General features: G+C 37.4%; 1 protein-coding gene across 1 annotated transcript in view; it reads left to right on the top strand.

The window, feature by feature from the left end:
* cmb (combover) overlaps positions 1-15,660 on the top strand; it is a gene marked incomplete in the record, with an annotated part of 274,174 nt that overhangs the window by 51,930 nt on the left and 206,584 nt on the right. The window contains 2 exon segments of the mRNA XM_081752595.1: positions 10,272-10,368; positions 13,597-13,733. Of these exon segments, the coding sequence (XP_081608721.1) occupies positions 10,272-10,368; positions 13,597-13,733 (234 nt within the window).

Genomic DNA, 15,660 nt, shown 5'->3' with positions numbered 1-15,660 from the left:
CTTATTTGTTTCTCTGTGTGTCGGTGACTGTTGGTCACTGACATACGTAGTTCATGCTCAATTATTTCATTCTGAGAAATTCACTTACAGGAAAGAAACATTTGTTTCAGAATAAAAAATATACATATATTGTAGTTACTCATCCGAAATGTAACGCGAAAAAAGTAACGCAAACTGGTACGTTACTTAAAAAGTAACGCGTTACTTGCGTTACGTTACTTCCCAAGACTGTATATATATTTGTTTTCTCCGGAAGCTGGCCACCTGTGTGTATTTCAGGAGGATCAAAGGTGCTCAACTTGGAGATTTAATTGTACTTTCTAATAGTGTAAAATTTGTAAAGTTGGCCAACTCTCTTAACTTGGGCCATTTCCGTAAGTTAATTAGCTTTCCCCCAATCAAAGATAACCAACTTAACGTTCACTACTTTGTAATTACAGTAAAACCTGTAAATCTGGCCATCTGTGTTACCTAGCTACTTGTTTAAATTAGTAATATATGTAATATTTATGGAGGTACGAATATATGAAAGTAACCAAGAAAGTTCTAACGCTTTTTGTGGAGGTCTTTATTCCATTAGCCTTCACCGTGAGTTGAATGCGAATGGAGATAAGGCGAAGGTAAGTTGTTGGTGTGGCTATATCCAACATATTACCTGGTTGTGGCAGTTCAGTTACACCGTGAACATGCATAAGGTCAGAGTGAATATGGGACCTCCATAGAGTGTCATAAGGGTGTGTATGCTGTTCGAGTTCAAACTGGGGTCAAACGCCGCTGCAGCGGGACGAAAAATAAACCAGGCCCTTGGTGAGGATGTCATAACTACACGGACAGTGCAACGATGGTTTAACAAGTTTAAGGATGGTGACATAACACCCGAAGATGCACCACATACTAGAAGACCAAGACGTTTTCAAAACGAAGATCTTCAGGCAGCAATTGGGGCGAACAGTGGCCAGACATGTGAGGAACTGGGACTACAATTCATTGTAATTGGAGAAACCATTAAGCAGCACCTCCATCAACTTGAGAAGCACTACAAGTTGGGTCGATGGGTCCCACATGATTTGACTCCGGGCAAGAAGCCAACGCGAGCATACAACTGTGTTTCTTTGCTGTCTCGTCTGAGGAAGGAGCAATTTCTGGACAGGGTGTTGACATGTGATGAAAAGTGGGTCCTGTATGAAGCTCCACGGCGTCATCATCATTGGTTAGCATCCCATGAACCGGTTCCAAATAGCCGAAACCAGCATTGCACCAGAAGAAGGTCCTCCTGTGTGTTTGGCAGACTGTTCGCGGCATCGTGCATCGGGAACTGCTACCAGCTGATCAGAGCATCAGTGCAATTGTGTACTGTCAGCAGTTGAGCCGTGTTCAAGAGAAACTCTATTGTCTGGAGTCAGCACTTCTGAATCGAAAAGGGTTCCTGTTACAGGACAACGCTAAGCCCCCCGTGGCTAAGATGTCCCGGGACACCATTCTACTCCTTGGATGGGAAACACATCTGCCATACTCCCCGGACATTGCACGTCTGATTATCACATATTCCATTCCTTGGATAATCACCCTAGAGGACGGCAGTCCAAATCCCTAGTAGAGGTGCAAAATGCACTTGATATCGTATTCGCTTCACGGCCCATCAAGTTCTACCGCGATAGAATCCGTGGCCTTCCTGAACGTTGGCAGAAGGTCGTTGATGCTGGTGGGGACTATTTTTGATTTTCCAAGTAAGTCTTCGGTGACATATCGATGTTCGAAGGTAGTGGGTGAAAAACGACAGAACTTTCTTGGTTACCTTTATATATAGGTCTTGTTACTTCGTAAGTTTGTTAGCTTTTTGTAGCCAATGGTGGCTAACATAGACAAATTTCTTCGTTAATTGGGTTACGTTAGAGTTTAGAAGTTTCATAACTACAATAAAACCTCGAAATTAACTTGCACTGTAATCAGGGCTGGATTAACCCATCTATAGACCCGGGGCTAAAAACAAAATATGTGGCCCCTGCTGACTTCACCTAATAATTTCTGTGAAAGTACAGTAGGAAAGTTACGGGAATATGTTTTATATTTTTAATCATGTTTTATTTTATGATGATGATTGTATCTTCATGATTCTTTCTAGATAGCCAGTTAATATTTTGCTCAGAGTAAAGGCCCTGTCCACCTGGAGGCCCGGGGCTGTAGCCCCCTAAGACCCCCCGTAATCCGGCCCTGTGTGTAATGTTACCATTTTCTTCAGTTTGTCATATTTCTGTAGGACAACAAGGTATACTCGACAGTTTTATCTCTTCTGCCAATGATCACCGTATGTAATTAGAATTTTTTTTTCTGGAAAGGGGACAACTAAGGTTTAACTGTACTTCATAATAGCCTAAGAGCTCCCTTGGATTATATGCTTAGCGTACGCGGTTTCGGTGCGGGAGACTTGAGTTCGATTCCTGGTGGGAGCTCATGCGATTCACTCCCACGTTAAGTTATAGGTTCATGTGTTATATTACCTTGGTGATGAAAAGGAGCGTTAAACTGTAGTCTTACTAATCAACCAATAATAGCCTGAAACCTATTACATTGTCCAAATCTATTATATATATGTTCCAAAGCTAAGGATTTTCCCTTACTAAATCAAACGCGACCTGTCTCAGTACAATTCTTTTTTGACCATAGTGCCAGCGCTGCCTATTTACGAATTGTCCTGCTATAGATACACCACATTGACTTGACACCTTGTCGTCCGTTCCAGGCGCTGCTGTCGGCTGAGGGAATTTCCACTCCCTTTCGTCATCCACTCTCTCGCTTAGCAACAGCTGAACCCTTATTGACTCAACCCGTGGGTGTGAGGTTTAGTTCGCATTTTTGCCACGGATCAAGACATTTTGGCAGCACTATAATTCTCTCTCCTGCTCTTCTTTGAAAACAAACATTACAGGAATTTTATACAGTATAACCAATATCAAATAATTGCCCCCGAAAATCTATTGTCCAATTTTATAAACAGTTTATTTGCTATTTTGTAATAAACGAAACAAATACTGTCTGTTCTTGAACATAGCTAAAATTACCATTTAGATAATAAAATGGCCACATATGGGTACACTCATTCTGTCACATGGTGGGTTTTTTAGACTTCCAGACTATGCTATACATGAGTGTCGGAAGTGTTATAGAACGACTTTGTTTGTCCGTCTGTGGACAGATATCAGAACAAAGACGCTAAGAGAAATCGAAAAGCGATTCTTTGCAATCGATTCAGTGTCCCAAAAATAGGTTTCTTTCCTCCGTTAACCTTCTATTCAGACAGGAAATGGTTCAAATTAGAATTTCCGGTTTCAACGTTTATCGCTGTAGAACGCAAACGATAACATAACGATATTTTTTTTTTAACAAACTATTCAACATTTCAAGGCAACATAGCAGGACTATCGACAACACTATTAAAACTGGAAGTAGTTCAAATTTACTATTCAAATGCTGATTTCTACAGAACAAAAACGGTAAGAGATATCGAAATGCGGTTTTTTGCAGTCAATTTAGAATCCCAAGAATAGGTTAGATCTCTTTCGTTAACCATTTATTCAAACCAGAAGTGGTTCAAATTAACAATTTCCGGTTCAGTACTTATCGCAGTTGAACAAAAGTGGTAATATATATAGCCACAAACGGTTTTCTGCCATCGGCGTCTGAAGAGATTATATAATCACAACCCCTAATACTCGACCGAAAACCGGAAGTTGTTCAAATTTACTACTACTTCCGGTTTCGGTACTTATTTCCATGGAGCAAAAACTGTAAGAAGCATCGAGGTGCCGCTTTTTGCGATTGATTCGGCGTTCCGAGAATAGGTTCCACCTCCGTTTACCTTCTATTAAACCGGAAGTAGTTTAAATTACCCTTTTCCGGTTTCAATTTTTATTGCCATAGAATGGCATTAGATAGCGATATGTAGTTTTCTGCAATCGATTCAGTGCATAAAGGAAACATACGACTACAACCTACAACACTTCACCGAAGCCGAAATGATGTCCGTAGAGTGAAAACGGTAAGAAAGATCAATATACTGTTTCTTTGCAGTCGATTCAGCTTCCCGAGCATAGTTTTGTCTCCTTCAATAGCTCGCTGTTCAAACCGGAAGTGGTTCAAATTAACCACTTTCGGTTTCAACGTTTATCGCCATAGAACGAAACTAGTCATGGATAGCGACAAGCGGTTTTCTCCAATCGATTCGAGATCTCAAGTAATATACCATCACAACCGTAAAATACTCAACCGCAAGCGGAAATGGTTGAAATTTACTACTACTTTCGGTCCCAATACTTTTTTCAGCTTTCCAAGAGTAAGTTCTATCTCCTTTCTTAACTGTATTCACACTGAAAGTGGTTCAAATTAACGATTTCCGGTTTCAACTTTTATTGTCATAGAACAAAAAGAGTAAGAGGTGGTGAGTAATGTCCTTTTGTTATGGATTCAATGTCCAAAGAACAGGTTCTGTTTTTGATCTTATTCCTCTATTGCAACCAGTAGTTGTAGGTATACAGTACTACTTCATGTTTGAGTATTAAATTCGCATAGTTTGGAGATGTACCGTAGTTTCACACTGTGATATGAAACTTCTATCTATCTATCTATCTATCTATCTATCTATCTATCTATCTATCTATATATATATATACACCAAATTCTTTATACGCCTAGTAAATTATATGTTCGTTTCTACAGTTATTTCAAATGGTTAAGTAAATCAAAGTAATACTTTACAGAACTTTACGATAAAAAAAAAAAAAAACAACTTTTCACTAATTTTCATTATTGTGCTTTGACTGCAAAAAACAATAACATTTAACTACTAACAAACGCTCTAGACTGATGTTACACAAGTGATCCAGGTGCTTTTCACCAGATAGCAGATTTAACTTGGCGTAAAATCGGGAGTACCCTTTTTATACAGAAAATCCGCTATAGACAAAATTCCCACCTAGTTTTGGCGCGAGAGATCCGGTCTCGATTCGTGGTAACAGCTCATATGGTTCGATTCCACGTTAAGTGCAAGTCCGCATCTCATATAGTCTCAATGCTGAAAGGAATATTAAGTGTCAAACCAACCAACCAAATAATATACGTGTCTGCAATATAAAAACATTACATGTAATAAATATCAGAGTTTGTTACTTCATGTTTTAAAAGTAATTTCTACACGCCAATTAAATTATCTACAACATGCTACGGTACAATATTCTTTTCTTTCTTCTACCTATGACAACAGATTGAAATAAGATCGTTAATTCTAGACAAAATGAAATATCCATGTCGTCTCACCAGTACCAGCTCTTAGTTCTAGATTCACAAACACCTAGATTCATCCTGCTACACATGGTTTTGAATACCAACCAGTAAAACAAGTTTTTTTTTTTTTTTTTTTTTTTTTTTTTTTTTTTTTTTTTTACACTTAAGACATGAATTCAATCGTCATTTGTTATAAATTTCTTGCAAGCTTCCCAAGAAAAAAAAGACTTCGAACACATCATGAAAGTTTGCTCAATAAATCCCGTCTTTACTGGACTAATATGAACTACGAATGGAAGGGCCTTTCTGTTCATACACGTGCCGACATTTCTCCGTCTCTTAAATGGTTTGGCCAATAATTGGAGAAAGAATGAATTCATTTCAACACGGTGTACGGTATAATACAGAGAATTACACGCTTTCTACGTCGAAATAAATGTATTCAAATTGTAGTTCGTGAATGCAAGCAGTAAGCGATATTAATATTTTCATCTTTCTTTTTAATTAGTTATCCGTCGTTGGAAACATATTTCCGAAAAATTACCGTAATATAAATAATTATTAAGAAATGAATCTAAAAGGTCAATGCACAATTATTATTAGTATTATATTCAAATTGATCCACCTTTTTCGAAATAAGTTGACAGAAGGACATGTAGGAATGTGTATTCATTTTTGCAAGCGACTGTATATGTTCGATGATCGTTTGGGTGTTTAAAATAAATAATTGCTCTGAAGTACTTCTTTTGCTACAGGTTTTGAGATGAGAACGTCAAGTTGAACCAAAACTGACAAAAGAGTTTATATGTACACCCTCCATTCCAAAAGAAACCGAACTTTTGAAAACAAATAGTACCACTAGTGCCATCTGTTGTAATATTTTACCGGTAGATGGCGTAGTCCCTCATTGACAACTGGTATAAATGTCATGACATTTCGATGCACGGCAACAAAGTTATTGCGTTTCAACTGTCAGTGTGTTGTGTACATCGGTCGGAAAATGAGTTTCAAACAACGAGCTGCAGTTGAGTTTTGTGTTAAACTTGGTAAAACTTTTAGTGAAACGCACCAAATGCTACAAAATGCATATGGTGATGAGTGTCTATCCCGTACGCAAGTTTACGAGTGGTTCAGGCGATTCAAATCGGGTAGAGAGACGCTGGATGATGACGAAAGATCAGGCCGTCGCAGAACCGGATTACACTGTTCTACAAATTTTAACTTTTTTTTTCTTTCCAAAACGAAAGTAGGTGTTCTTTATGGTTTCTGACCTGCTGATCACGAATCTGAAGTCAGATATGCTGTATCAGGTCTACCTTTTGAGAAATGTTTAAATGAAAGTTAGAATCAAACTCTATATTTGGTGAATTTATGCATTTTAATAATATTATTACTTTTATGTACAATAGAAACCATTTTTTAAAAAAAATGTAAGCATGGCATATCTGGATATCACAAAGATAAAAGAATGCTTATACATTAGTATTTCATGGAGTTTTTCATTAACAATAAACTAAAATAAAGTTTAAAAAACACTAAAATTCCACATTTGGATTTGAAATGCCTTTATACATTGCCACCCAAACAAAAGTCATCTTTTGATTAAAACGTAGAGATAGATTGAGACATCGTAAGAAACGAAATACCTACGAAGATTTCCTCTTGTGTGATGTGGGGACAGTATCACGGGCCAATGTCCAGCAGTAGTCTGCGAGCATTGAAACACCAGATTTCCCTTTGTATCGCTGCTCCAGGATCTGAATTGATTGATGAAACCTCTCACCATGCTCATCAGACACATCTCCTAGGTTTTCGGGAAAGAAAGACAGGTGACTATGTAGAAAATGCACTTTCAGCGACATATTGCACCCCATAGTGTGTAAGTTTGACAACAACTCCTCAACTAGTTGCGCATAGTTCGCACTTTTGTTGTTTCCTAAAAAGTTTTCTGAAACACTCTTAAGAGAATTCCAGGTTTTCCTCTCCACTTCAGTTAGTTTTCCATCGAATACGTCATCTTTCATCAATTGGCGTATCTGGGGACCAATGAACACACCTTCTTTTAGTTTAGCATCTGAGATGTTTGGGAACTTTGTCTGAATATACTTAAATCCTTGTCCTTCCTTTTCCAACCCTTTAACAAATACCTTCATAAGCCCTAATTTAATGTGGAGGGGAGGCAAAAAAATCTTCTTGGGGTCTACAAGAGGTTTCTCTTTCACATTCTTAACTCCAGGAGTGAGGGATGCACGGGTAGGCCATTCTCGTTGTATGTAGTGCATTTCCCTGGCTCTACTGTCCCACTCACAAAGAAAACAGCAGTACTTTGTGTAGCCTAACTGTAACCCTAACACCAAACCAATCACCTTCAGGTCCCCACATATGTTCCACTTATGCTCATCATACCTCACTTTTTGCAAAAGGAGTTTCAAATTTTGGTAAGTTTCCTTCAGGTTTACGGAATATCCAATTGGAATCGAAGGGTAAGTATTACCGTTGTGGAGGAGAACACACTTCATGCTTGCTTTCGACGAGTCCAAGAATAACCGCCACTCATCAATTTTATACGGTATTTGTAATGCCTGCATCAGTCCTACAACGTCAGTACAATATATGCAGTCATCACTACTGCTGTAAAATTTAAGAAAGTCATGTTGTCTTTCACGGTAGAATGTAACTTTGGTTCCTTTTTGAAGAAGGTTCCAACCTTGCAGTCTTGAAGCTAGAAGCTCAGCTTTTTGTTTGGGTAAGTTCAAGTCTCTAACAAGGTCGTTCAGTTCCTCTTGAGTTATCAAATGTGGTTCTGTGACACGTTCACTGTATGTAGGATCTTCATTCTCACTACTCACACAACATTCATTCTCATCATCACTACTGTCTACTGTCCATACTGCTGGCGGCACAGGCACAGGAAAACCTTCGCCATGTGGGATGGGTCTTCTAGCTGATTGTAGATTTGGGTATTGAACCGACTTTTTACCTTTGGACGTTATTCCCTTTACATTTGAAAGACAAAAGTAACAGTCATGTAAGTGATCATGTGATTCAAACCATAACATTGGTGTAGCAAATGGCATACACTTATGAGAACCACGTAACCACCCCCTTAGATTCACAGCACAGGATTTACAACAAAATTTCGGTGCCCAGGGCTTCCCTACGTCGACCTTTGATGAGAAATACAGTTCGTATGCTTTCTTAACAATAGGCGTTATCTTGGTGAGTTTCTGTTTTGGAGTTATTCGCCCACACACATAACAGAAATTGTCACGATGATTCTTACATTTCCTAGGCATTTTCAAAATTGTAACACTTAATTTCACAATACCAAACGTTTCCAAATGTTAACTACTTTACAATGAAACATCTACCCGTTACGGGTCACAAAAACACACCTTTCAATGTTCTTTGTCTGCTATAGCATTCAAGAGGAAATAAAGCTCACCACACCAACAAGCAAAAAGTAAATATTGATAGTCAGTTGTTTCACCGTCATCCGGTGTTGCCAGGTCTATGTGGGGAAATTTCTTTCCGACGTCCAATTTTCCACTTTTTCCGCCAAATTTCTTTACCTTTTGTGTGTGAGAAGGGGTAGTCATGCGTTTTATATTAATAAAGGCTTGCATTTTATACATCAAGATGTATGAATAATGTATAGTGTCTGAAATATATACATATAAAACATTATTATAATAAAGTTTTTAAAATATATATTTCCCCGAAATAGTTCCACAAAATAGAAAATTTTAACTACATTTCCCCATTTTTCCAGTAACTGAGACCTGATACGCAAAAATGGATATTATTTTCAGATTCAGCAGAAAAAAATCTTTAAGAATCACCTATTAGTTTACAGGAAAGAAATTCAGTGTTGAACAGTGTTATCGGAAGAAAACATCGAAAAAGTGCGTGAATTCATCAAACATAACAAAAAATCGTCGGTGAAAGTTATTGAAATGGAATTAGGCATTCCTCAAACAACCGCATACCGCATTTTGACCGAAGTTTTGGGCCTTAAGAAGGTTAATTCGCGGTTTGTACCACACAAACTCACCGAAGACCAAAAAGTTGATCGAATTGCGCATTGCAAAGACATCGTTAAAAGTGCTCGGCAGGATCGAAACTTCTTGAAATCGATTGTAACTGGTGACGAGACGTGGTGTTTTGAATATGAGCCCGAAACAAAGCGGCAAAGTGCTGAATGGAGAGCACCGGATGAAGGAACACCCAAAAAAAAGTCGCTTGGTGAAGTCAAAAGTTAAGGTGATGCTGATTTGTTTTTACGATTCAAAAGGAATTATCCACAAAGAATTTGTTCAGCCCGGCCAGACAGTCACTGGAGAGTTTTACTTAGGCGTCATGAAGCGTTTGCTGGCAACAATTCGTCGTATTCGGCCCGAATATCGCGAAATCGGCAGTTGGACTCTTTTGGACGATAATGCACCATCACATCGTTCGCGACTTGTAACTGAATTTTTGGTCAAAAATCACATTATTCGGTTGCATCATCCGCCCTATTCACCAGATCTCGCTCCGTGCGATTTCTAGCTGTTCCCGAAACTGCATTTGGCGATGAAAGGAAAGTGGCACGCATCGATTGATGCCATTGAGAAGGCGACGACCGCCGTCCTAAAGACCATTCCAATAAAGGACATGGAGAAGTCGTTTGACAACTTGTTGGAGCGTGCAAATATGTGTATCGATGCAGAAGGGGAATACATTGATTAATAAAAATGATTTGTTCCAAAATGTACATTGCTTTTTTGTTTTTTTAAAACGTTCTGTTTCTTTTGGAGTGGAGGGTGTATATAAATGAATATGCTGAATATAGTATGTTTCAGTTGTAACTAAGTTCCATGGAAAGCCTCTTAGGTGTAACTTAACTTTATAGTAGTTACCGAGATTTTGATTTATTTGAACTGTTGCTTCGCTATTTTTTTATTTGAAGTGTCTCTTATTATTGACTAATTTGCAAGTAATTTGTTTTGTTACAGATTTCTTTGGATTGGCACCCAGTACCTGATGCTACTAGAAACCAGCCTAGGAAATCGAGTAATACCTGGGTACCTGCACCAGATTATTCCGAATTAGGTAAGTCCTAATTTTAGCGCGGGTTGTTTTCTCGAGATGACTAGTGTTGCCCACGAGACGATACATTTCTCGTCTTATCTCAAAAGACAAGATTAGAAGTATCAAAAAATTTCTAAATACACAACGTTTTCAAAGTTGCCAAATCTGTAAGTTCCCTTCTCTTAAATAAAGATAAGGATATTGGTAGCACATGAGGCATCTTCGTTTTACTAGATTAACCCACATATGAACACACAATCAATAGGTAACCTATGTTAATTTGTACAGCTTATATATTAATACTTCTAGTACCGCCATATGCAGTATGCAATTTAGGTTTCTCCATGTTATTTTTGTTTCCTCTATTGTATATTATTTTCAATTTTTGTTTTTGAAGTGTTTAACTATTTTTTTTTTTTTTTACTGAAGTAGTATATTCTTTGTTTGTATGTGGTTCAATAGTTTTCTTTTGTAATTGTTAATATTTTGTATATATTGGTGCTCTTTTTTTAAAAAAGAATGTATGCACGTGGTTAAGTGCTCGGAGAAGGCTGCAGAGCCTTAACTTCGCCACGTAAAAGATGTCATAAATAAATAAATAAATAAATTAATTAATTAATTAATTAAAAAGTTCTCGTCTCGATTCTCAATAAATTTTATGCTTATTTTTTAAATCAAAAATTGCTCTGTAGACTAGATACAACACACGAAAATGCTACTTTGTATTTCGAAGTTCATCTATCTGTGGAATCCTAAGTACATGAGTTCCCACCAGGAACCGAAATGGCGCAATTGAGCATGTTGGTCTATAATTCTTTCGTGTTTTTCGTTTCCCAAAGATTTTGGTGTTGTTTCCGAACACACTGTATTAACAAAAGTATAAGGTTGTGCTTATCCATTTTCGTTGTTTTAAAAATTGGGAGAAAAACTTAATTAATTACGACACCTAAATGCTGAATTTCACTGGATGACTTACAGCAGTAAAATAGTATTTGTTTTTAGCTGGCCCATAATGAATACCAGATTTTAAAGAAATCAGTATGAAATTCAATGGGGCACACCTTATCTTTTTGATCACTATTCAGGATAATTTGTATGAACGGAAAATTCAGGGAGGTGTTCTTTCCTAATGTCTCATTTAGTGGAGATTGCTCACAGTATCCTCCTATAGTTCAGTTTTAACCTTAAAGAGACAAACCCCGTTCGGCAAAGTGAGATCCTGAATACCGAGCTACTTTTTGCAAGAACTGCAGTTTTCATAATGTTGTTTTTCAAATGTCAATAGCTCATTTCCTAATTAGGCTAGTATCATGAAACAAGGAGATACGCATAATAGATCAACATTTGTAAAAAAAAAATTTAAAAATAAAAAAAAATAAATAAAAAATAAAATAAAATAAAAATAACCTATGCTCGTTGAAGAAACCATTACCTAAGAGTGGGAATCTTAAAAACAGGAGAAATCCCGTTTTTATTGGGATTTTGCATCCCGTAGACCTGGCCCTCTCCCCGTAGAAGCAGAGATGGTTCGGAAATCTGGCAGACATACCATATTGAACCAAGCAAAGTGTTCCCTGTCAAAAACCCAGCAGTTAGAAATTAAACCAATTTGTAGCTTGGATTTTTTCAAAATCCCCCTTCTCTATTACATTTAGAAAAATATGTTTATTTTAACTGGAAACTACAAAAATTTGTTATACTAACTAGTAAGTGAGATAAGTAACATAGAGTTTTAAAGAGAAATGTGTATGAATTAATATAGTATTGTGTTAAGAACAAGGTAACAGTATAGTTCTAGTTCGTATATATGGCCTCAGATGAAAGTTATATTTTCGTGTTACTAGGTATCTTAAAGGTTAAGTGTTACCAGGTATGATAAATATTTGTTGACTCCTTGGTGTATGTAGTATCTTAAGGTTTACATCATTCGTAGTTTTCCCGTTGTGGGATGGAATGAACCACACTGTAAAAGACCTGCTTTAAAATTTATGGCTGCTCCGTGATTGAAACGATTTATTAGCTCTCGGTATTATTCTTATTGTCCAAACAATCCTCAAACCTTCGCAGAAGGTAATGGGGTAAGCCCATCAAGCTAGGCTGACCCTAGTCTCCTATACAGGTCATTGGATCCCCTGAGAGTCTACCAGCATGAACAGCGTTAGCACCTGAATGTTATAAGGCAGCCTCATCTCGTCTTGGAGTTTAAGACGCCAAATTACCGAATCCCACGGTATGAACACAGCCTGGCAGAAACCAGCCCAATTCTGGGATCCCCAAGGAATTCCCGTGGGGCTTACTAATTCCCGGCTTTGCCTGTCTGATCGTTCAAACTCCGTTCAGAGATAGCACGTATACACCACCAAATCTTCCTAGTCCCAATGGCATGTATTACTCGCCCATTTGGGAGGTATGCTGAAGCCTTCCACTGCCGCACTAGGGTCGTCTGAATATATCCGTCGCAACAGCTCAGGGCACCCCCAACTACTTTCAAGTTCATATGACGAAGTAGTCACGAACACATTAGGTTCTAAGTACCTCTTCCGGACCCAGTGGTATGTGTAAGTCACCATATTAAAGCAGAGGAGAAATCCCGATAGATGTGACAAACTATCAGCATCTATCTTCTTCTCATTACGGTTGAAGTGCACTGTACATTATCCGTACCAATGGCTGGTTAGACTGATAAATCAGACGTCATTTGAGAGACTTTGCTCTCCCCTGGTGGGAGCGGGAATAATTGCCTACCTCGGGTCACTTAAACTCTGCTGAGGTAACACGTATACTCCCGGCCCGATAGGGAGATTATCACCTCTGCTGGTACATCACTACCTCCACCTATGCCCATCATTATGCAACATTATTCTATAAAGTAGAGCAGTACCTTTGCATGACGATGATTTACTTCTTCCAAATGTTGCTTATCTCTCGTTTCTGGCTTCTTATTATGATAACTTCTCAACATATGCTGATCAATGCATAAATTTAGGCCCCTCCTCCTTTCTCAGCTCGGCCTTGGGACCGGCTATGGCGCAGTTAAGACAAAGAGAATTACGAATAATATTAATATACAAGTTACATACTTAGTATATAATATTAATATACAAATAATGTTAATACATTTGGATATAGTGTTAATATATATGGCCTCACCAGAAAGTTATACTTTCTTGTTACTTGGTAGCTTAAAGGTTAATTATGGTAAATGTTTGGAGAATTCTTAATTTGTGATATGAAACTATTGTTTTTCAGAAGGAGTTGTATCTCATGACTTGGACAATAGATACCGACATTGCAGTGCAGATGCACATTTACGCCACCACGTTTCACTGAGTACAGGGTTTCTTCCAGACACGGCAGAAAACATGACGTTCAGCGATGATGAAGAAGTAAGCTATTTCAAAATTCTTAGTCATTTCAAGTATATTTTCTTATGTTGGAAGAGAAAGAGAGTCTTGATATTCATTGTGCAGTTCAGCTTGAATGTACACTCATGTCCAAAATTATTGTCGCATGTCCATAAATGTGTTGTTCTAGGAATATAATTTGGTAACGAATTCACTCGGTATTTCTGATAATGTTAGTGCGAATATAGTCGGCAAAGACATGCATGTGGCAAATTTCATGTCAAAAGAGCAATAAATAAGAACAATAAAACAAAAATAAAATTTTCTTGTGCATTTAGCAACATTTTATTTTACTCATTATAATTTTCGTGCTTATAATTCTTTATCTATGAAATTTACAACAAATATACATTTCCCGATTATACACATAGTAGCAGTATTAAAAGTACCCTGCAAAATCATTATCAAATGATATTCTTACAAGAAGACAGTTATAGATATGTGACAATAATTTTGGACATGAGTGTACATTAGTTTATGATTTTTATACTTTTCAAAGTATTGAACAAATCAAAGGCCAGCATTACAATTTCTCTACACAGTTGCCTCAGCGAATAATAATTATATGAGAAGCACCTTGTTTATTTTTAACAGCTCGTTCTCAAAATATATGACATAATAGTTAATTTGAAGTTGTGTTACGTGACAGTGGAAAACACGAATTCCCTTAGAGCACACTGAGAAAACAAGATCAAATAACCGAAAAAAAGGCTTAAAAATACTTGAAATGAAAGGGACAGAAACTTATTTTGGTAGGTAAAATGAAAAGTAACAGCAAGAGTTAAAGCATTGGGAGGTATTCCTAAGTTTGAGGGTTAAAGTTCCGGTGGATATTAGAGAAGTGATTCATTTCAGTTCAATGCTTTAAGAGCCTGACACACTAAAAATAATACAAAATTTACCATTTTTTCGTTTGCTTGTTTTTCATAAGTGAAAGGATATTATGGAATGCAACTTACCACAATCATAGATCATGTTATTCTACAACAGAAAATATGAACTTAAAGAATTTTCAGTGTTGCCATCCATAGAAATTATAGTGTGGCCAGAATAATGTTTTCCCCAAAATCTAAGTTAAGGCAGCGACTAGAGGAACGATCTCAACTGCATTTGATTACGCATCATGTTGTCTTGGAATCCTGTGTGCTACTTTTTAAATAATAGTTGTCTTATTTTGTACTAAACAAAATAGTTTTAACATACAGTTATTAAAATTAAATAATAATATTTCAGTTTATACACACACACACACACACATACATACTTACATATATATTGTAAGGTTCCACGTGTTTTCACACCACGATGGATGTAACCATGTGTTTCTACACCACGTGCTTGAACTAAACACTCTTCAGACGACAGCCACGAAGAAGGTTCATCCACCATCACCAACATTTGATAAATGACGCAGAGGCAAGCTGTCAGCAACATTTCTGCATAAAAGGAGACTGGACACCACAGAAAATATCTATCTCGCCTGGTTGATCAAATCACCCACTCTCCATGACGCCTGGTCATTTTTATATATTGTAAAGTTTTGTTATCTACAGGGTAGAGCAACAGATGGTGCACAGGAGTTTGGACTTTCCCATCATCTTTTTACTATAACAGCTATCCTCCTGAATACAATATATTACAAATAATACAAATTTCCTTTAATATTTTGGAGGTTTGTTGGTGAAGAATGGATATAATATTGTTTGAGAGTACATCATCATCATAGGTATTCTGCCCTTACTGGCAGAACACTTGCAGCAGCTGAGAAGCTTCCATGGTCCACAGTCCTCTGCTAACCTCTTCGTCTTCTTGTATGATCTTTCTGTTTTTATATCATCTATTAATTGTAGTCTTCTTCGCCCCCTCCCTCTCTTTCCCGCCACCATACCCTCTAGGACGTCCCTTGTGA

The sequence above is a fragment of the Thermobia domestica genome, chromosome 3 (genome assembly GCF_964235325.1).
Source record: "Thermobia domestica chromosome 3, izTheDome1.hap1.1, whole genome shotgun sequence".
In the NCBI taxonomy this organism is placed as follows: Eukaryota; Metazoa; Arthropoda; class Insecta; order Zygentoma; family Lepismatidae; genus Thermobia; species Thermobia domestica.
This window is presented reverse-complemented; position numbering and strand designations above follow the sequence as displayed.